This window comes from Mandrillus leucophaeus, unplaced genomic scaffold (genome assembly GCF_000951045.1).
Source record: "Mandrillus leucophaeus isolate KB7577 unplaced genomic scaffold, Mleu.le_1.0 Scaffold75, whole genome shotgun sequence".
NCBI classification, from domain to species: domain Eukaryota; kingdom Metazoa; phylum Chordata; class Mammalia; order Primates; family Cercopithecidae; genus Mandrillus; species Mandrillus leucophaeus.
Window position 1 is genome coordinate 2103345 of NW_012108141.1, and position 22499 is coordinate 2125843.

The window sequence follows — 22499 nt, forward strand, 5'->3', positions numbered from 1 at the left end:
CCCACTTGGCCTCCCAGAGTGCTAGGATTACAGACATGAGCCACCGAGTCTGGTGTTTTATCTTCATTTTTTTAAATGGAAAACTTGAGGATTAGAAATGTCAAGTAACTTTCCCATACCTAATTAGTAACAAATGGGATTTGAACTCAGATCTGCCTGGCTTCAAAGTAGTGTTGATTACATTACACCACCCTGCTTCTTATGGTATGTGAACATACGTATATGTATAATTTAGTTGTATGTGGCATTATGCCTCTTCAGTTGTATGTGACTGAAATACAATTCAAACTAGCTGAAGCAAACAGGGAATTTATTGATTCTTAGAATTGGTGAAGAACACAGTCTTCAGGTACAGTTAACTCAGTGTCTAAAGTATGTTTTCAGGGCCTTATCTCTACTTCTCAGCTCAGCAAGCCTTATTTGTTGCTTTATTTTCAGACAGAATTCTCCATGGAACAAAAAGAATAACTGTTGGAAGCCCTAGGTCAATATTATCCTTAGGGCTTATAGCTTTAAAGGAAGAAAGATTCATTTTTTTCCTTTGGGAGCTCTGATTGCTAGACTTAGGTCACCTGCTTATCCAGGAAATGCAAAATCATTTCTACCCAAGCCATATGGACAAGGGAGGGGGCAACCCCAAAGGAAAAGGAGTAATGTTTGTCATTATGTGTTATAGATCATGAATAATATTTGCATATGATACTTCAAATTCCTAACAGCCTTGACGGGTCGAAGAAATCTAGCTAAGAATATTGTTCAAAGCTGGGACTGCTACCCATTTCTTTAGCTTCACATTCATTGTTCTTTGCTCTGTACCATAATGTCCAGATAAATGAGCTACAGGCACAATCTCACCCATACCTGTCACCCTGTCACCCACTGACATTTACTCTTTCACACAAATATGTCACAGCTGAGAAAAGTTATCAGTAGCAGTGGAATATACTTCCTGCGTAAAAATCCTACCCAAAGTTGGTTATAAGTAAGGAGAGAATTTTGGCAAGGGATGAGAAGATGGGGGTAATAATGTGAGAGAAAATGATACTCACTAAATTTCTTATTTCAAGAGTATTACTTTCTTTTTCCTTTGAAGGTGAAGGCTGAAGTGTTAGACATGGCAGATAATGCATTTGATGATGAATACCTGAAATGTACTGACAGGATGGAAATTAAATACGTTCCCCAACTGCTAAAGGAGGAAAAAGCAAGCCACCAGCAATTAGATACTGTGTGGGAAAATGCAAAAGCCAAATGGGCAACCCGAAAGACTCAAATCTTTCTCCCTGTGAATTTTAAGGATAACCATGGAATAGCCCTGATGGCATATATTTCCGAAGCTCAAGAGCAAACTCCCTTTTACCATCTGTTCAGTGAAGCTGTGAAGATGGCTGGGCAATCTCGAGAAGATTATATCTATGGCTTCCAGTTCAAAGCTTTCCACTTTTACCTGACAAGAGCCCTGCAGTTGCTGAGAAGACCTTGTGAGGCCAATTCCAAAAATGTGGTATATAGAACAAGCCAGGGCACTTCATTTACATTTGGAGGGCTAAACCAAGCCAGGTTTGGCCATTTTACCTTGGCATATTCAGTCAAACCTCAGGCTGCTGATGACCAGCTCACTGTGTTATCCATCTACACATGCCTTGGAGTTGACATTGAAAAATTTCTTGATAAAGAAAGTGAAAGAATTACTTTAATACCTCTGAATGAGGTTTTTCAAGTGTCGCAGGAAGGGGCTGGCAATAACCTTATCCTTCAAAGCACAAACAAGACCTGCAGCCATTATGAGTGTGCATTTCTAGGTGGTAAGTGTCTGCTCTGTCTGTGCTTGTCTGGGAGGAAAGGAGTGGGATTCTTAGGCTTAGGGAAAGGTCAGTGAAGGAGAGTGAGAGGTATTTGAAAGGTGAAATGACATTTGGCAGTTTTCTGTCTAGCTTATTTCATACTGTCTCTTTAACCATAATTAATTTTATGAAAATTATACATTTACAGTATAATTAAAAATTTTTTAAAATAGCACTATAAGGCAGTGGTTCTTAACCAAAGGCAGTTTTGCCCTGCAAGGTCATTTGGCAATGGTCAGAAGCATTTTTGGTTGTCACAATTGGGGAAAAGGAGGATTGCCACTGACATCTAATGGGCAGAGGCCAGAAACACCGATAAACAATGCATAGGACAGCCCCACACAACAAAGAATTATATGGCCCAAAATGTTGGTAGTGCTAATGTTGAGAGACCCTACTATAAGGCTTACAATAAATAAATAGTGCAGCCTGGGAGGAGACCCCCATCTCTACAAAATAAATAAATTAATTAAAAATTAGCCAGGCTTGGTAGCACATGCCTGTGATCCCAGCTACATGGGAGGCTGAAGTGGGAGGATTGCTTGAGCCCAGGAGGTCGAGGCTGTAGTGAGCTGTGATCACACCACTACACTCCAGCCTTGCAACAGAGCGAGACAGTGTCTCAAAAAAGAAGAAAAAGAAAAATAGCAGTCGCCAGCCCCACCTTTCTCAATTTCCACTCCTCAGTGGCATCCAGTTTTCATTCTTTTAGCTATTTCTTCAGGTGCTTACTGTCATGTTTCCAAGTAAATAACATGCTTCAACATGTTATTTCTTAGTTTTTAAATCTTTAGATATCATGTATTGACTTCCTGCTATAGAGAATGAATATTTAACTCTCATCTATCATGTATTAGCTAAGAATTTTTTATGCGTTCAGCTGTAAGTAACAGAAAACCTGACTGAGCTTTCATTTAATAAGTCTTAGAGGCAGACTGTTCAGAGTCAGCGCAGTGGCTCATCTATGTCATCAGTCACTCACGCTCTTCCTTTCTGTTCCACCATCCTTACTACGTTTTGTTTGTTGATTCATGTTTGCACTTGTGACTGTTGCAGCTCTAGGCATCAATCCATGTCCAAGACAAAAAGAAAGGAAAGGGAATGACTGCCAAATCTACTTGTTCAATAAGGAAAGTAAAAGCTTTCCCAGAAACCCTTACTAAACTCCTAATTACAAATGATTGACTTGAACAGTTTCGTGGTCACCCATAGCTACCAGAGAAGCTTGGGAAGGCAGTAATTAGCCTTTCTCCAGCCAAGGGAATATAGTGTGTGGGGGAGACAAAGGAAAAGAGAATTAGAAATGACTGTTAGATCAGTAAACCAAAAGTTTTGAAAGCCAACACCCTCCTTCCCAGTGTACCTCCATTTCCCCCTTCCCATTCTCCCAGCACAGTAAAGACAGGACATAGCTGAATTAGAGTGGTTTTTCTGCGCTTAAATCCCTCTTTCACCCCAGGGTTATTGGATGATTTTTGTTTGTTTGTTTCCTTAGTTTTTTTATATTCAATCAGTAATTCACCCCCAAATCCTTTGACAGAAATATAAATTTCTTCTTTCCCCTGGATAATTCCCTCATCATACTGCTCTATGATATGCTCTTTAGGCCTGCTGACTGTCCTGAAATCTCTATTCATTACTATTCTGAGACATTGCTTCTTCCCTATGAGAGATCTCCTATTTCTTGGATTTGCAACTCTTTCTTGGATTACTCCTTTGTTTGGTGTGGTGGGGATGGGGATTCTACAAAAGTTTCTGAGAAATGGTCCATTAAGGAAAATTTTCTAAGTCTCTGCATCTCTGAGAGATCGACCTTTAAGCTTGATTAATAGTTTATATAGATTTGCATTTCTATTTTAGAAACTGTTTTTCCTTGGAATTTTGAAGATATTCCCCCAGTGACTTGTAGGTTCTGTAGCTGTTGTTGAAAGGTATGAAGCCATTCTAATTACTAAAACTTTGATTGAGACTTTTTAAAAACAAAAATCTGGAAGGTTTTTAGGTTGTTTTCTTTATTCCTAACATTCTGAAATTTTATGGTGTTGTGCCTTAGTATGTGTGAGCAAAGGGTTAGTAAACCCTTTCTCCTGTCTCCTGTGAAAATGGCCTCCTGGTGATCTTCCAGCACTCTTTCTCTGTAATCTACGAAAGGTGGAATGACAGCTGTGTGATCTTACAGTGTTGTCTGTGGTAAACATAACCCTTGATTGGTAAAGTGCATCTGAGCTGGGAGGTTTGTGAATGAACTATAAATACTTGAGGAGAAGCCATAGCTTTGGGCTTTCCTGAATGTGGTGTGACATACCCAGGTGTTCTTCTTGTTGAGTCCTGGAAGGAGAGCAGTACTCTCTCATAGCAATCCTGAATAGGTTCAAAATATATTGTATTTTATGTGTGGCATGAGGCTACTAAGCTAGAGAGGCTCCTACACACCCACCTGTGTAATCTTGTTTCCTTGAACCTGAGCTGTAATTTGGAGGCAAAAGAACAGCCCTGGACTCCGGTGAAGACTTGCATTAAAGGAACATGTCTGATGCTGCTCTGCTGCTAGACAGTATGCTTTATTCACTGCCATGTATTTTTCTGCAAAACTGAGTAAACTGGTGAGGGGTTGGCCTTTTCGGGTCCTGAAGGTGTGATTGCCTAACTGAACCAAAAACCATCGCTGCTAGGTCCAGTGGAGTAATGCGTGCAGTAGGCCTTAAAGTGGGATAGACTTTTAGACCTTGACTAAATGTAGCCAAGGTACTATGAGATAAAAAAAAAGGCTGGGTGGTAGGGAAGTGCTAATGAGACATTGATTTTTAGGTAGGGACAGATCCATTTATGATTGGATGGCAGAAGCTGTGTGGCTATTGGGGTGCCTAGGGTGAAAATTTTAAGGAAGTCCTCACTTAGGGCTGTCCCTGCACTTGTATATTACTGAGAGTGCCTCCTTAAATTTTCTCTAGGCACCTTATTTGCCTCACCCTGGTCCTGCAACTGAGTTGCACCTGAGAAGGACGATTCTAGAAGAAGCAGATGAAAGCGAAATGAGTAAATTTGTGTTGAAAGGAAAAGTGCTTATCAAAAAGATAGGGAAAAAAAGGCAAAAGACAAGATGAGAAATGCTGGCTAGGGTTTGGAGAAAAGGGAACCCTAGAACACCATTGGTAGGAAGGCAGATTGGTGCAGCCATTATGGAAAACAGTATGGGGGTTTCTATTTTAAATAGAAATTAAAAATAGAACTGCTGGTCAGGCACAGTGGCTCACGCCTGTGATCCCAGCGCTTTGGGAGGCCAAGGCGGGCAGATCACCTGAGGCCAGCAGTTCGAGACCAGATTGGCCAACATGGTGAAACACCATCTCTACTAAAAATATAAAAATTAGCCAGGCGTGGTGCCACATGCCTGTAATCCCAGCTACTCAGGAGGCTGAGGCAGGAGAATTGTTTGAACCCAGTAAGAGGAGGTTGCAGTGAGCCGAGACTGTACAACTGTACTCCGGCCTGGGCAACAAGAACCCTCCCACCCACCCCCACAAAAAAATAGAACTACCATATGACCCAGTAATCCCTCTCTTGGGTATACACCCCAAAGAGTTGAAATCACCACCTCATAAAGATATCTTCACTCCCTTGTTCACTGCAGCATTATTCACAGTAACCAAGATATAGAAACAACCTAAATGTCCACCAACAGACAAAGGGATAAGGGAAATGTGGTATATATACAATAGGATATTATCCAGCCTTAAAAAAAGAGAGAGATTCTGCCATTTGCTACAACATGGATGGACCTGGAGGACATTATGCTAAGTGAAATAAGCCAGACACAGAAAGCTATTACATCATCTCAGTTATATGTGGAATATATATGAGATCAAAAACAAGAGAGAGAATGAAACAGTAGTTACCACAGGTGTAGGGAGAGGAACTGAAGAGATGTAGATCAAAGGATACAAAATAGCAGATTGGTAGGATGAATAGATTTAGAGATCTAATGTGTAACATGAGGACTAAAGTCAATAAAATTGTATTTTACTTAAATAAGCGGATTTTAGCTCTCTTGTTACACATACAAAAATATGTGAGATGATAGCTATGTTAATTTGCTTCACTATAGTAACAATTTTACTATCCATATGTATTTTGTGATATCATGTAAACCTTAAATATATACAATAAAATTCATTTTTTAAAAAAGGAAAAGTGCTCATTCTCACCAACCATACATTGGACCTGACCCGAAACCAAGCCAGCTGGGGCCAGTTTAGATGAGCTCATGGGAACGGATTGTGGGTATGCATGTCTTCTTTCCAGCTCCCCCTACATGACAGTAGCTTGAAATTGGCCATAGTTTCGAGTTATACCATAGACCCTCCCTCCCTACACCAATCTTGTGAAACTTTACCAGCATAGCACAGCCAAAATCCCAGCTGCAGCAGCTGGGCTGACAGAAATGGTACCGCTTTTGGTGCTTTTGATGCCTTTGGCCAGATGCCATTTGTGGAACCGTTAGTTATATCAAAGCCCTGGCTGCAGTGGCTACAAGCTAACTTTAGCATAGGGGTCTGGTTGATGGGCTGCGGTGGGCCATGGAGCCCACAGACTCCATGTTTGTGAGTGGGATTATGAAAGAACCAAAGAGGTTCTATTGGATTGATTCTGAAAGCGCCAGAGTTCAGGCCCGCATGGAGAAGTGCAGGCCATTGTGGAGGTGCACAGGTACCATGTGTTTAGGGAGCTCTGACAGTCAGCCATTGTACTCGGGTGTGTTGATTTAACCCTGGGTTGGAGTCCTCTGCCGCCATCTAGAGATGGGAAGGCAGGATCAAAAACTCCCTGGAGTAACCTTTAAAGACAGGCAGTTTGAAATAGTCTGAAGAACAATGGCCAAGTGTTTTAAGAGCCCTAGCTAAGGAGGATATAGTCAGAATCTTGTTCCATTGTGACTGGATATAACTGAGACTTTGGATTAAAAAAGGCAGTATTTCTAAAAGGGGTAAAAAAAAAATTTTACTGCATTAAGTTTAGTGTGCTAAACACAGTCCGACAATAATGATTTAAACTTGCCTGTGATTTCCAAGATAAAAATATATTGTGAGTTTTTCAAAAACTAGTTAGCTGGAAACTTTGTTCATTAGGAAGTGGAGAGAAAATCAACGTCTCTTTAGATAACATAGTTCCTGGTGGTCATAGGCGTTAATCTTGGTGTTAATCCAAGCCGATGTGAGTGAACTCTGAGAAAAGGAGTAACAGAAACCCTTCTTCTTCCTCAATAGAAAATTAGCCCAGGTTAACTGTCTTTTATGCTCTTTTTCTAGAAAATGTGATAAAGTTGAAATGTTAGCTGTATAATCAAGCTACATCCATTATCATTAAAAATTACTCCACTGGGGCTGGGTGCAGTGGTGTATGCCTGTAGACCCAACTACTGGGGAGGCTGAGGCAAGAGGATCCCTTGACCCCAGGAATTCAAGTGCAGCCTGGGCAACATAGTGAGACACCCATCTCTTAAAAAAAAATTACTCCATTGGAAAATTATACCTCGACTGGGAGGACGGTGAATGAATTATAAATACCTCGTGGGAAGCCATGGCTTTGGGACTCCCTCCACCCTACAGTGCAAATATGTCAGGTTTATAGGAAGAAAATTTATATACAGAGAAATAGTAGAGCACATACCATCCCCTGAACTCTCTCTCTTTTTTTTTTTTTTTACTGAACAGAGGAAGCAGAGATTATCTGGCATTTTGGTCCATGTTTCCATAGAGAGATGCCAGCCTGTATAATACTCTACATAATTTATAGAGTAAGAGGGCCAGGGAATAGTGTTCCCTGGCTGGAAAGTAGCATTGATAGAAAGGAGGAGCCTCTAGACTCCAGTGGCTTGTAGTAGTATTTTGTAGAGTTTACTGAGACCTGTTGAGCCAGCTCTCTGCTAAGCCATCAAAAAGGCGGAAAGAAGGTGAGCCTACAGGACTATCTAGATTTATTTGTTATAAATCTACCCCCAGCCCTTGTGTGTTCTTTAAATGTTAAGTGTCTCCATTGGTTCTGATTGGCACGTTTCTGTAGCATTTCCTAGGAGTAGCAAAGTTTCTGTACTGTTGTCTGGAATTGTCTAGGATTGAGACATCAATAAGATCCATGTCCCTAGGCCTAATAGGAAGTGACATACCCAACACCATAAGAAATTTGTACTTCTAAACAGTGGCTGAAGTGTCCCTGAATGCTACAGCAATTCACCAGGCTGCCAAGGAATATTTTTAAATTTCACAACAGACACTGCCATACTTGATATTTGTCAGACACTGGGTGAACTACTAGCTTGAGGTGGAACTCAGTTTCAAAGTTACATGTTATATCATAGTACATTCTGTTTGATGACATCATAAATTTGCAAAACTGGATCTTTAGCAATTGTTGTAATGAAACCAAGTATATGTGAAAATCAATGTGGTATTTATGAATACCACAAATCAGTATTTATATCTTAACACCTTAGTAAACTTTTGAAAAATAGCACATACTTTTTTAAAGTACTATTATTGTAACAATAATTACTTGCTAATGGGATGTGTTTGCTTTTTGGACGTTCACAGCTTCTCAGACCCTGGAATCAGATTATGTACTATCTCGTTTCCTGTTCCACACTGATTTTCACATATATTAGCTTTTTGTGACAATTGCTAAAAAGACCTAGCTTTGCAAATGATATGGTTTGGATCTGGGTCCCTACCCAAATCTCATGCTCAATTGTAATCTCCAGTGTTGGAGGTGGGGCCTGGAAGGAGGTGATTGGATCATGGGGGCAGTTTCTAATTATTTAGCACCATCCCCCTTGTGCTGTTCTCACGATAGAGTTCTCACAACATCTGGTTGTTTAAAATTGTGTAGCACCTTCCCCCTCTCCCTCTTCCTCTTGCTCTGGCCGTGTGAAATGAGCCTGCTTCCCCTTCACCGTCCGCCATGAGTGTAAGTTTCCTGAGGCCTCCCCTGCCATGCTTCCTGTACAGCCTGCCGAATCATGAGCCAATCAAACCTCTTTTCTTTATAAATTACCCAGTCTCAGGTATTTCTTTATAGCAGCGGGAGAACAGACTAATACAGCAAACATGTGTCATCAAACAGTGTGTAACATGATATAATGTGTAACTTTAAAACTGAGTTTTACCTCAAGCTAGTAGTTCACACGGTGTCTGACAGATATCAAGCCTGGCTGTGTTTTTCTTGAAATTTAAAAATATTTTTTGGAGGCTGGGCGTGGTGGCTCACATCTGTAATCACAGCACTTTGGGAGGCCAAGGCGGGAGGATCACGGGGTCAGGAGTTCTAGATCAGCCTGGCCAATATGGTGAAACCCCGTCTCTACTAAAAATACAAAAATTAGCCAGGCATGGTGGTGGGTGCCTGTAGTCCCAACTACTTGGGAGGCTGAGGCAGGAGAATGACTTGAACCTGGGAGGCAGAGGTTGCAGTGAGCTGAGATTGCACCATTGCACTCTAGCCTGGGAGACAAGAGCAAAACTCCATCTTAAATAAATAAATAAATAAATAAATAAATAAATAAATAAATAAAAATATTCTCTGGTAGCCCTGTGAACACCTCAGCCACTGTTTAGAAAAACCACAGATCTAATTGCAGGTCAGCCACATGTTTGTGAAAGTGGATTAGGTTTTAGGAGCCAGGTTTGACCGTTTATTGGAGGTGAGATTTCCATATGACAGTGGAGCTTTTGAGAGTTTGTCCAACTTTATGGGAATTTAGTTCAGAGAGAACGTATTACATAATAAGATACTGGTTTAGTGAATCATGACTTTTCTTTCGATAAGACAGTCTGTCTCAATCAGGACCAGTTAACAGGCTAGCAGTAGCAGCCCTGCAGAAAGAGGAAGTCCTTGTGACCTACAAATTCTGACGTAGTGTTGTTGCCAGAGATTCTAATCTGCTGTGAGTATAGTCATTGACATTTGTAATTTCTTTGGATCTGAAAGAGATGGGAACTTGTGGGAGGGCTTTATTTACTCTTGTCCAGACTGCATCTAATGTTTCTAACTGTAGACTTCTCTGCTAACATGACAGCGATGTAATTCTCCAGTATTTAACAAGTCAGGGATGTGAAGGGCTTCTGTTGGTAGGGAACTAGAGACCAGATCCAAAACCTAGTCCTGCCCTGTTCATCTCATCCTCATAATTAAGAAAAAAAAAATTAATAGCTTTAGTGAGTTATAATTGGTATAATGAACTGCACATAAAGTAAAATTTAGTAAGTTTTGATATATGTATATGCCAATGAAATCATCACTACAGTCAAGACTATGAGCATTTTATATTTGTTGCTTGCAAAAGTTTCATGCTTCTTTGCAATTCCTTTCTCCTCCCTTTCCCTGTTTCCCAATCCCCCCAGGCATCTACTAATGTACTTTCTGTCACTATAGATTAGTTGGCAGTGTCTAGAGTTTCATCCAAATCTTATCATACAGTATGTTCTCTTTTTTGCCCGGCTTCTTTCACTCGGCATAATTGTTTTGAGATTCATCTGTGTTGTTGCATGTATCAATAGTTTATTCATGCTGTTGTAGAATAGTGGACATAACACAGTTTACATGTCTATTCACCTGTTGATTAGTACGTGGGTTGTTTCCAGTCTTTGGCTATTACAAATGAAACTTCTATGAACATTTATGTACAAGTCTTTGTGTGGATATATGCTTTCATTACACTTGAGTAAATGCCTAGGAATGCATTGGCTGGATTATATGATAGGTATATGTGTAACTTTGAAAGAAGCTGCCAAATAGTTTTCCAGAGTACCTGTACCATTTTACATTCTCACCAGGAGTGCATAAGAGTTCTAGCTATACCACATTCTTGCCGACACTTCATAGATGTCTTTTTAACAGTTCTAAATAGATATGTGGTGATATTTTATTGTGGTTTTAATTTGCGTGTTCCTAATGAGTAATAATGTTGAGCATCTTTTCACATACTTATTTGCCATTTGTATATATTTACTAAAACATCTGTTCAAAGATTTTTGTCCATTTTTAACGAGATTGTTTTCTTATCTTTTGAAAATTGTTTATGTATTGTAGATACGAGGTTTTTGTTTGATATGTGGTTTGCAAATATATTCTCCCAATTTGTAACTTACCTTTTTTTTTTTTTTTTTAAGATGGAGTTTTCACTCTGTCACCCAGGCTGGAGTGCAGTGGCGCGATCTCAGCTCACTGCAACCCCTGCTTCCCGGGTTCAAGCAATTCTCCTGCCTCAGTCTCCCAAGTAGCTGGGACTACAGGCATGTGCCACCATGCCCGACTAATTTTTTTTGTATTTTTAGTAGAGACAGGGTTTCACCATGTTGGCCAGGCTGGCCTTGAACTCCTGACCTGAAGTGATCCACCTGCGTCAGCCTCCCAAAGTGCTGGGATTATAGGTGTGAGCCACTGTGTCTGGTGATTTATCTTTATCTTAGTATCATATATTGATCACTATAGCTATATAATAAACCTCAAAACCAGGTAGTGTTCATCGTATTCTTTTCTTGCAAAGTCGTTTTGGTGATTATATGTTCGTTATGCTTCCATATGAATTTTAGAATCACCTTGTCAATGTCTACAATTTCTGCTTGGATTCTGATTAAGCTTGCCTTGCATTTATAGATCAATATGAGAAGAGTTTAAAAATATATACTTTTCCAACTCATGAACACAGCATAAAATCTCCATTTATTTAGGTCTTATTTTCTGTCAGCTGTATCCGAATAGTGTTGAGGTTGTAAGTCTTTTCCATCTTTTGTCAGATTTACCTTTAAGTGTTGTATGTATGAAAAGTCTTTATTTCACCTTCAGTTTTGAAAGCTGTTTTCACTGGGTATAGAATTCTAGATTGATCTTTTTTTCTTTTCTTTGAGTAGTTTACAAATTTACTGCTTCCCTGTTGTTTTACTTAAATTGCTTCTGACAAAAAAATCTGCTGTGCGTCTCATTTCTGTTCCTCTTTATTTAACCCCCCTTCTCCCCACCGTCTGCTTTTAAGACTTTGTGTTTATCATACTTATTTGGACCAATTTGATTATGATGTTACTTAGTGTCGTTTTTTTTCATGTATCTTGTGCTTGGAGTTCATTGAACTTTATGGATTTGTAGGTTCATAGTTTTCATCATATTAGGAAAGTTGTGAGTACTGTTTGTGCAAATATTTTTTCACCCCTCTCTTCTTCCTTTAGGGATTCTGTTTATATGTATATTAAACTGCATGAGGTTGTCTCCAGCTCAGTGAAACTCTAATGGTTTTTGTTATTAGTATTTTTCTCTCTGTTTCATTTTTAGATGTTTTCTATTATTTTGTGTATTTCAGTACTTCATTGCTGCCATAACAAATTACCACAAATCTAATGGTTTAAAACAGCACATCTAAATTTATTATCTTACAATTCTGTATTTCAGAAGCCTGACATAAGTCTTGCTGAGCTGAAATTAAGGTGTTGGTAGGGCTGCATTCCTTCCTGGGGGCTTAGGCAAGAATCTGTTTTCTTTCTTTTTCCAGCTTCCAGAGGTTACCTGCATTCCTTGGTTTACGGCCTCCTTCATCCATTTTCAGTCAGAAACAGCATGTTGATGGCCAGGTGTGGCGACTCATGCCTATAATCTCAGCACTTTGGGAGGCTGAGGCAGGAGGATCACCTGAGGTCAGGAGTTCAAGACCAGCCTCGCCAACATGGTGAAACTCTGCCTCTACAAAAATAAAAAATAAAAAAATTATCCAGGCATGGTGGCATGCATCTGTGGTTCCAGCTGCCTGTGGTGGGCTGAGATGGGAGGATTGCATGAGCCCAGGAGTTTGATGTTGCAGTGAGCCATGACCGCACCACTGTGCACTCCAGCCTAAGTGACAGAGGGAGACCCTGAGACCCCGTCTCAAAAAAGAAAGAAACAGCATGTTGAGTCCTCTGCACCTTGCATCTCTCTGATCCTCTCTTCTACTTCTTGTTTTTTCCACTTTTAAGGATTTATGTTATTAGATTGAGCTCACCTGGATAATCCAAGCTAAATACCCCACCTGAAGGCCAGCTAATTAGCAACATTATTTACATCTGCAACCATAGTTCTCTTTTTGCCATGTAAAAGAACATATTCACAGGTTCTGGGGATAGGACGTAGGCCTCTTTAAGAAGGGTATTATTCTGCATACCGCAATATGTCAAGTTTGCTAATCTTTTTTCTGCAGTGTCTAGTTTGTCAGTAATTCTCTCTAGTGTGTTTTTCATCTCAGAAAATTTATCTCTAGAAATTCATTTTGGGTCTTTTTATATCTTCCACATCTCTACTTAACACCTGTTAGTAGTACTGACATTCACTATTGAATGTTCTCCCCACAAAATTCATACGTTGAAGCCCTAATCCTCACTGTGATGGTATTTGGAGGTAGGGCCTTTGAGAAGTAATTAGGTTTAGATTAGGTCATGAGGGTAGGAGTACCCATGATGGGGCTAGTGTCCTTTTAAGAAGAGGAAAGGAGACCATGGCTTTGCTCTTTCTCTGACATATGAGGATATAGTGAGAAGGTGGCTATCTGCAAGGCAAGAAGAAAGCCTTTACCAGAAATTGAATCTGCCAGTGTCTTGATCTTGGATTTCCCAGCTCTGGAATTATGAGAAACAAAAATCTGTTGTTTCAGCCATCCAGTCTCTGGTATTTTGTGTGGCAACTGGAGGTAAGACAACACCTTTAATCTATTTTTTGGACACATGGAATACAGTTGTAATGACTACTTTAATTTACTTTTCTAATAATACTAACGTTTGTGTCAGCTCTGGGGTAGTTTCATTAGATTGAGTTCTCTTGTCATGATGAATTGTATTTTCCTGCTTCTTTGCTGGTATTTTTTGATTGGGTGCAAGATGTTGTGAATTTTACCTTGTTGTGTGCATGGTAATTTTATATTCCTAAAAATATTCTTGAGCTTTGTTCTGGTACATAGTTAATTTACTTTAAAACAGTTTGATTGTTTTAGGGCTGATTCTTCAGATTTTCTAGGCAGAACCAGAGTCACTTTAATCTAGGGCTCATTATTTCTCACTGCTGAGGCTGTACCCTTCTCAATACTCTACTTAGTGCCTGTGGATTATAAGGTTTTCCAGCCTGGTTGATGGGAATAGACACTATTTTTGACCTTGCGGGTTCTTTCTCTGGCCTTGGGTAGTTATCTCACACATATAATCTGATCAGCACTCCACTGAATACTTGAGGGAAACCCTTTGCAGATCTCTGGAGTTCTGTTTGTGCCACTCCCTTCTCTCTGGTACTCTGTCTATAAAAATTGAATTATCTTGGTATGTTCTTTCTGGAAAAATTTTAAACTACTTAATGGTTAGTAAGTTAAATTTTTCTAGGAATTTGTCCATTGGCCTTTGTATTTCAAATTAGTAGGCATAAAGCTGTTCATAATATTCTCATGTCTTTTTACATCTGCTGAATCTGTTGTCAGGTTTCCTTTTTCATTCCTTATATATTTGTGCCTCTCCTTTTATTTCTGAACCAATTCTCTTATCCATTTTTAACCCTGCTACTTCTTCAGAAACTCAAAATAGTTTGATTACTGCTATTGAAAATGCTAAATAGAAAATTAAATCCAGAGTTTAAATAGGGAAGAGAAATGCAATATTAACAAAATGACTCTGTGTTAAACATTAAAGAGGCCAGTACAGTGGCTCATGCCTGTAATCCCAGCACTTTAGGAGGATGAGGCAGGTGGATCACCTGAGGTCAAGAGTCCAAGACCAGCCTCGCCAACATGGTGAAAGCCTGCTTCTATTAAAAGTACAAAAATTAGCTGGGCGTGGGGGTGGGTGCCTGTAATTTCAGCTACTTAGGAGGCTGAGGCAGGAGAATTGCTTGAACCCGGGAGGCAGAGGTTGCAGTGAGCCGAGATCTCGCCACTGCACTCCAGCCTGGGTGACAGAGTGAGACTCCATCTCAAAAAGAAAAAAATATATAATAAATAAAGATACCCATTCTTTTCTATTCAGGAGGCCTTCAAAAATTTTGTGCATAAAAATCACTTGGAGTGCTTATTTAAAATGCAGATTACAAGGCATCCCCCTCTAGAAAGTATGCAGCAATGATAGTCCTGGCTTTGGTCCTGGAATTTGCCTTTTTAATAAGCACCCAGGTGATTCTGAAGTATGTGGCTAGAAAAGTACACTTTGAGAAACATGCTCTAACTTGTGCTACAGACAAAAGACAAAGCCTTTCAAAATCCCCCTAGTGCCTGGTCTCCAGGTTGCATCTTTCAACTTACATCTGTAGCCTTCTCATCCACAATTCCCCTCACCTTCACCTTATCCTCAAATAAGCTCTCTGGATGAGGCTCGTACTCACTCATCTCCTGCTGAGACAACTGTTTTTTTTTTTTTTTGAGACAGAGTTTCACTCTTGTCGCCCAGGCTGGATTGCAATGGCGCGATCTTGGCTCACTGCAACCTCTGCCTCTGGGGTTCAGGTGATTCTCTGGCCTTAGCCTCCCAAGTAGCTGGGATTATAGGCATACACCACCACACTGGACTAATTTTTGTATTTTTAGTGGAGATGGGGTTTCACCATGTTGGCCAGGATGGTCTCGATCTCCTGACCTCAGGTGATCCACCCGCCTTGGTCTCCCAAAGTGCTGAGATTACAGGCGTGAGCCACCATGCCCTGAGACAATATTTTGCAATAATCTCTAGAACCAATTTTTAAATTTCTAGTCTAGTCAAATGCCTGAGTTTAACCTCAGAGCACTGTCCAGATTATAACAGATCTGTTATTTCCTGGACCAGTAGAAAATGGACCAAATCACCTGGATTTTTGGTTCAGACACTCACTACAAATGGAGCGGGACTTGAGAGTAGATTATAGAAGTATATATCTTTTTAGGAGCCAGGCCTCTCTAGGGATTCTCCTATTGTAGGTAAAGAGGCTCCTCCTCAGGTAGCTGAATTTCCAGATTAGATTAGTGTGTTTGTCAGGTATGGAATAGAGACCGCGAGGCATCTGGACCTTCGTTGTGCATTCTGGTAGGCCTTCCATATGGCTCATACTGCACCAGATCTGTATGCTGTCTCACTAACCTTCTTACCTTACTGCTGTTGGCTGGTAGATTCCCTTTCTGTCAAGTCTCAGGGGAATCACTGCAGCACTGACAACTTTTTCTAGGGCATCACCAGTGAGAACATCTATGACCTTACAAAAAGTACTGTCAGATGCCACGTTCTGTTCTCCAAATACTGTGGATTTCCTCATACACAAATGAATATTCTGGTGCATACCAACTCATTTCCTTTATATGAATGCGAAGGATCTTTGTTCAAATATTAAAGGATGTTGAAGGTCTCATTGAGATTCTTTTTCTTCAAAGGATAGGAATTGTTGTAGTAGAGGGATAGGTTTGTTGAGGATATTTAGTATCTGAAGAGAGGATTAGTTGGACAGGTAAATTTTCTCCTAAATTTTGCAGACTAATTATAGAATAGAATGATAAAGTATCAGCTCAGGATGGGCCCTTGAAAGTCATTTGAAGCAGTCTTCTAGTAAAAGATACAGATAAGAAAACTGAATTCCAGAAGGCTTAGGTGTTTTGTCAGAGGTCGTATGGCTGTTTGGTGGCTATACTGTAAATACTAAAATATAATTGTTCTGCAATTTTTTTAAATAATTGAGACAGGGTCTCACTCTGTTGCCCAGGCTGGAGTGTAATAGCATGATCACAGCTCACTGCAGCTTCAACCTCCTGGGCTCAAGTGATCCTCCCACCTGACCTTCGTGAGTTGCTGGGACTACAGGTGTGTGCCACCATGCCTGGCTAATTATTTTTAAAAATTTTTTGTAGAAATGGGGTCTCCCTATATTGCCCAGACTGGTCTTGAACTCCTGGGCTGAAGCGATCCTCCCGCATCAGCCTTGGAGTTACAGGTATGAGCCACCATGCCCAGCCTGCAATTTGCATCTTACTAATTATGAGTCTGATAGACCAGGAGCTGACAGATTCAGTTACCAATAGCCATAGATGAATTGAAATATTTTACTAGGGTAGATTATGTCTAACTAATAAAGCTTTATCTTTGTGTTTCAGGACTAAAAACTGAAAACTGTGTTGAGAACCTAGGTAAGGTATGCTTTAAGGTCTTATCCCTACAGTAGGAATTTTATCAGTGACTTCTCATAGGTATGGGTCAGAGCCACCCCACCACTGTGCTGTCATACTGTCAGACATCATTTTCTCAAAGCTAAATTGTGCTACTGCTAGTACCTTTTCCGGTGGAGGGCCTAGGAGCCTTTGCTGCCAGCTCCCCACTGCCACCCTCATCCCCACCCACAGACTTGCCTGTGGCTCTTCTCTCAAACACTGCACTGGCCTGGGCATAAAGAGAACATGCCGCTGTCATCCGAGCCTGACTTTACAGGAGTTTAAGGACTCCTTAATTCCCCTGCATCTTCAGCTATTTCCCACTTGACTCCTGTGCAAAGAGCTAGCTCCTGTTCCTATATTTTCTTATCTTAGGAAATAACATTTGGGAGACCAATGAAGGAATGGCATGAATATAGGTCAAGGAGGGAGGAGAATGGGATGACACAAGGGTAATATGGTCGATTTTAACTTCTTCGGGGAAAAATAAGAGGATGTGACAAAAAAAAAAATCTTTCTTAGAGGACTGTGGGAAAGATTTGGGAAGGTAGAAAATTCTAAGAGTATTAAGGAACAGCATTATCAAATAGGCCGAATAAATTTGAATTGAAGATACCAAAAATGCCTTTGGATGAAGACATGCTCTGGGCGGATCCTTTTGAAGATTTCCTCATTAAAAAGTTTAAAAACATACCAAAGGTATCAGAAGAGAGACAAAGAGTTCAAAAACAAGGGTCTGTTTCTAGCTGTCTTCCTGGCTAGCTTTCCTGTGAATTTTTTTTTTTCATGTAACTTAAATGAATCCACATCCAGAGGCTGAGGCGGGTGGATTGCTTGAGGTCAGGAGTTTGAGGCCAGCCTGGGCAACATGTGAAACTGGCTCTACTAAAAATATAAAAATTAGCCAGGTGTGGTGGCAGGTGCCTGTGATCCCAGCTACTTGGGAGGTTGAGGCAGGAGAATCGCTTGAACCTGGGAGGTAGAGGTTGCAGTGAGCCGGGATCGTGCCACTACACTCCAACCTGGGCGACAAAGCAAGACTCCGTCTCAGGAAAAAAAAAAAAAAGTGAATCCACATCCATTTGTCTTTGAATTAAAATTTTATGTCTCTCATAATAACCATATTTTTATGTTTCTTAAATATAAGCCAACTAAATCTTTATTATTAATGAACATTTAAAAATAGACTGAACCTGACATTCACATCTAAGCATAGTACCATGTAATGAAAACATGTCTGTATTTCAGAATATTTTCAACCTGTCTATGTCTACAACCCTGGTGAGTATGCTCTAATTTTTAAAAATAATCTTGGTTGGGCATGGTGGCTCATGCCTGTAATCCCAGCACTTTGGAAGGCCAAGGTGAATGGATCACTTAAGCCCAGGAGTTTGAGATCAGCCTGGGCAACATGGTGGAACCCCATCTCTACAAAAAATACAAAACTTAGCCAGGCATGGTGGTGTGCACCTGTAAATACAAAACTTAGCCAGGCATGGTGGTGTGCACCTGTAGTCCCAGCTACTTGGGAGACTGAGGTGGGAGGATCACTTGAGTCTGGGAAGCAGAGGTTGCAGTGAGCCAAGATCACGCCCACTGCATTCCAGCCTGGGTGACAGGGCGAAACCCTGTCTCCAAAGTTAATAATAATAATCCTCACCTGGATGTTTAATAGCTCTTTCTTGTTTAGCAAATGTATTTCTTAGCTGAAGAATATTTGCAGATATAAAGCAGTGACTTGGCCTATATGAGAAGAAAAAAATAAAGAAGCTATTCTAGGGAAATGTACCTTTCTCAAATGAGAGAATTGGCTTTGTGGAGATCTGAACAACATGGAAACTTTCTGGTGAATACGGGTGGTGAGAATGAAGAGCTAGTCATTCTTGATCAGTTCTGGGGGCTTCTTAGGTACAGCTCTGTATTCAGTCATTGAAATGAACCTACGTGACTCCAAATACTCAGATGAAAACACAGAACTCAGCATATTTGCATCTCTCAAATATGCTGATGCTTGATGTTTAATATTATTTAACTAAAATATGTAGGTGATTAGATGCTCTTAAAGTTTCCACTTAAGGATATATGGCCCAAATCATTTCTTTGCATGTAAGTTCCTTATCATGTGTTTGGTTTATGTGGCTACAGTAAATTTTTGTTTGTTGAAAAGAGAAGAGGTTCCAGCCTTTTTAAAACATGCAGTTTATTTCATGTTTGGGAAGATACTTCCTGTCCTGATAGAAGTGAAGCACTTTACACCTTGAGGACTTCTTAGCAGCCCTTCTTTTTATTGTTCCATTGCAGTCACAGGTTCTACTGATCACTTCACAGGGACTTTAGCTAACTCTTCAACATACACATTTTCTTGGCTCCTTGAGATCCCTGGTAGACAAGCTATTTGTAATACTTTTCTTAATAGTGGGGGCAGAGAATGTTCCAGTTCATTAGCTAAGGTACATTTAGACTCTGATTGACAACGTAAGTTTAGTAGGGTAGTTTCCTGGACATACCAAATGGTTCTTTATAGTCATATTTCCTGAAAGCAATTTTGCTGTAGCAATGGTAACTGCCAGTTCTTCTGTGTCATTGTTAAAACTGATGAACTTCTTTTTTGTGACTCAGGTGAGAAAACTCAGAAGCTTGAAGACCACGGTAAGACATTTTTATACATTTTGGGGGCTTGACCGGGCGCAGTGGCTCATGCCTGTAATCCCAGCACTTTGGGAGGCCGAGGCAGGCAGATCACGAAGTCAGGAGATTGAGACCATCCTGACCAATATAGTGAAACCCCATCTCTACTAAAAATACAAAAATCAACCGGACATGGTGGCGTGTGCCTGTAATCCCAGCTACTTGGGAGGCTGAGGCAGGAGAATCCCTTGAACCAGGGAGTTGGAGGTTGCAGTGAGCTGAGATCGTGCCACAGCACTGTAGCCTGGCAACAGAGCGAGGTTCCGTGTCAAAAAAAAAAAAATTCTGAGGGCTTACATTTTGCAAGATACCTCCCTTTACAGGTGGGAATATTTTCATATTTCTTGAAAATAATTTTGCTGTAGCTGTAGTAACTGCCAATTGTTTTGTTCCAACATTAAAAACTGATGAGCTTATTTTTGTGACTCAGGTGAGAAAAACCAGAAGCTTGAAGACCGTGGTAAGACATTTATATAAATTCTGGGGGCTTACATTTTGTAATATATCTCCCTTTACATGTGGGAACAGGGAAGAATGTCATGGTAAGAAAAGTGGGAGGAAGGCAGAGCTCACCTTAGCTTACTGGTTTGTTATATTAGAGACCCTCCTGGATTTCAGGTAGAATTCTTTAGAAAAATGGCATAGCAACTCTGTTTCTCCCGTCTAACAATCTTTAGGTCATCCCACCAAATAGAGGAAGGTGTGGCTAATTTTTCCCCACATTCTTGTGACCTCTAGGGTATTGGGCAGGGCATAACAAATAGTGTCGTTTTTTCTAAATTAAAATGACTATTCTTTGTATTTATTTCTATCTCCAGCAATCTGATTAATATATGCCATTAGCTATATCCATTTGATTATTTAGTACATCCAAAGTATATCTCATCCTCAAGTATTTGTTTTTGTTTTATTTTTAATATTACTCAAATGGCCAGGCCGGGTGGCTCACGCCTGTAATCCCAGCACTTTGGGAGGCCAAAGCGGGTGGATCACAAGGTCAGGAGTTCAAGACCAGCCTGTGAAACCCAACCAACATAGTGAAACCCCGTCTCTACTAAAAATACAAACATTAGCCGGGCATGGTGGCACACGCCTGTAATCCCAGCTACTCAGGAGGCTGAGGCAGGAGAATCACTTGAACCTGGGAGGTGGAGGTTACAGTGAGCCGAGATCACGCCACTGCATTCCAGCCTGGGTGACACGATGAGACTCCGTCTTGAAAAAAAAAAATTACTCAGATGTCCTCAAGGGTACCGGGACAGGAACAGTCTCATAAATTACTGGTGAGATTATAAATTGGAACTTTTTTGGAGAGCAATTTAGTAGTACGTATTACTCGTCTTAAAAATGTTTATACCTTTTGACTCGGTTAAAACACTTTTGGATATTTGTCCCAAGGAAATTAGAGATGAACACAAAGATTTGTGTACAAAAATGCTTATCACAGTGTTATGGTGGTGTCAAAAGACAAAAGTACAACAAATTTAAAGAGATCGATTGGCTTTATTTGAGATTCTAGAATTGGACAACACTTTATTCCATAGAATAAGTGTTCCATTGAGCTGAGCACAGAAGTTTGGCTTTAAAGACACACAAGAGCCAAAGAAAGTGGAAGCAAAGAACAGAGTATATTAGTTACTTTTAGACAGAACAGTAGAAAAATAACTGATAAGTTAACATCAGTTTATTTCAGGCTACCTTTTTTGTGTGTAAGGATTGAAGCAGCAGGAACTTCATTTATTAAGCTGATTGAAGATTTTAAACTGGCCTGTTTGGGAAATTCTGTTATTTCTTTCTCCTAATTTCTTAGAAGGTCAGACAACTTAGTTTAGGTGGTATGGAACTTTAGCTTGGGCGACTCCATGTCAATTTTTAGTCTGGTCTTTTGGGGCCTACTGCAGAAACTTAGTCTAAAGCGATGGTCTCCTATAATTTTTATTTGACAGTAGCAAAAATTTAGAAACAGCCTCAGTGTCCAACCGTTGGGTATGGTTAAATAAAATACTATCTATATTATGAAACACTAAACAACTTATAAATCATGTTTTTGAAACCATCTAAAGATGGAAGAAAGTATTCTTAATACAATGGTAAATAATTGGATATAAAACAGCATATACAGTATAATACCAACTTTTAAAAATGTATATGCATACATATGTATGCATAGCAAAATGATTGAAATACACCAAATATGTTAAGAATGAGTAGAGTATTTCTGAGATCTGCAGTTTTAAGAGAACTTTAATTTTTAATAATTTTCTGTATTTTTCCAAATTATAACATATTATATAATTAGGAAGCATATTTTATATATTATATATAATGACAATTTTGGGTCAAGGTCTTTGGGTTGGATTTTTTAAAAATGAACAAGAGATGCTTAGCCTAGGAGAGATTCTGGGTCACTAGCCTTAGTTCTTATCATCAGTTAGGCTCCAGTGGGTTAAATACCTTCTTTTTGTTACCTTGTGCCCTGCCATTTCTCAAAACGTTCTGAGTTTTCTACTACAGAAGTCAAGTATAAGGTCAAATTAATTTTCAAGCTGATTGCATTTTTTTACTAACTAGTTCTTATTCTCATCCTTAGGAATAAAAAGTCAGGGCCTCACTGTTTCACCTGGTAAATAATCTATTTACTGAGACTAGGTACATGGTTAGGAGACAATGAGGATTCCTAGGATTAAGAGCATTGTGGAAAGCCAGCACAGTGGCTCACACCTATAATCCCAGCTCTTTGGGAGGCGTAAGCAGGAGAATCATAGTGAGTTATGATTGTGTCATTGTACCCCACTACAGCCTGGGTGACACAGTGA

The 22499-nt window shown here is 40.0% G+C and overlaps 1 protein-coding gene across 1 annotated transcript in view; it reads left to right on the top strand.

Moving 5' to 3' along the window:
* The window catches only part of ART3 (ADP-ribosyltransferase 3), a 98254-nt gene that overhangs the window by 66062 nt on the left and 9693 nt on the right, over positions 1 to 22499 (top strand). The window contains exons 5-9 of the mRNA XM_011966193.1: positions 1094 to 1805; positions 16942 to 16974; positions 18244 to 18276; positions 19615 to 19644; positions 20096 to 20143. Coding sequence (XP_011821583.1) covers positions 1094 to 1805; positions 16942 to 16974; positions 18244 to 18276; positions 19615 to 19644; positions 20096 to 20143 — 856 coding nt within the window. The remainder of the gene's footprint in view (positions 1 to 1093; positions 1806 to 16941; positions 16975 to 18243; positions 18277 to 19614; positions 19645 to 20095; positions 20144 to 22499) is intronic.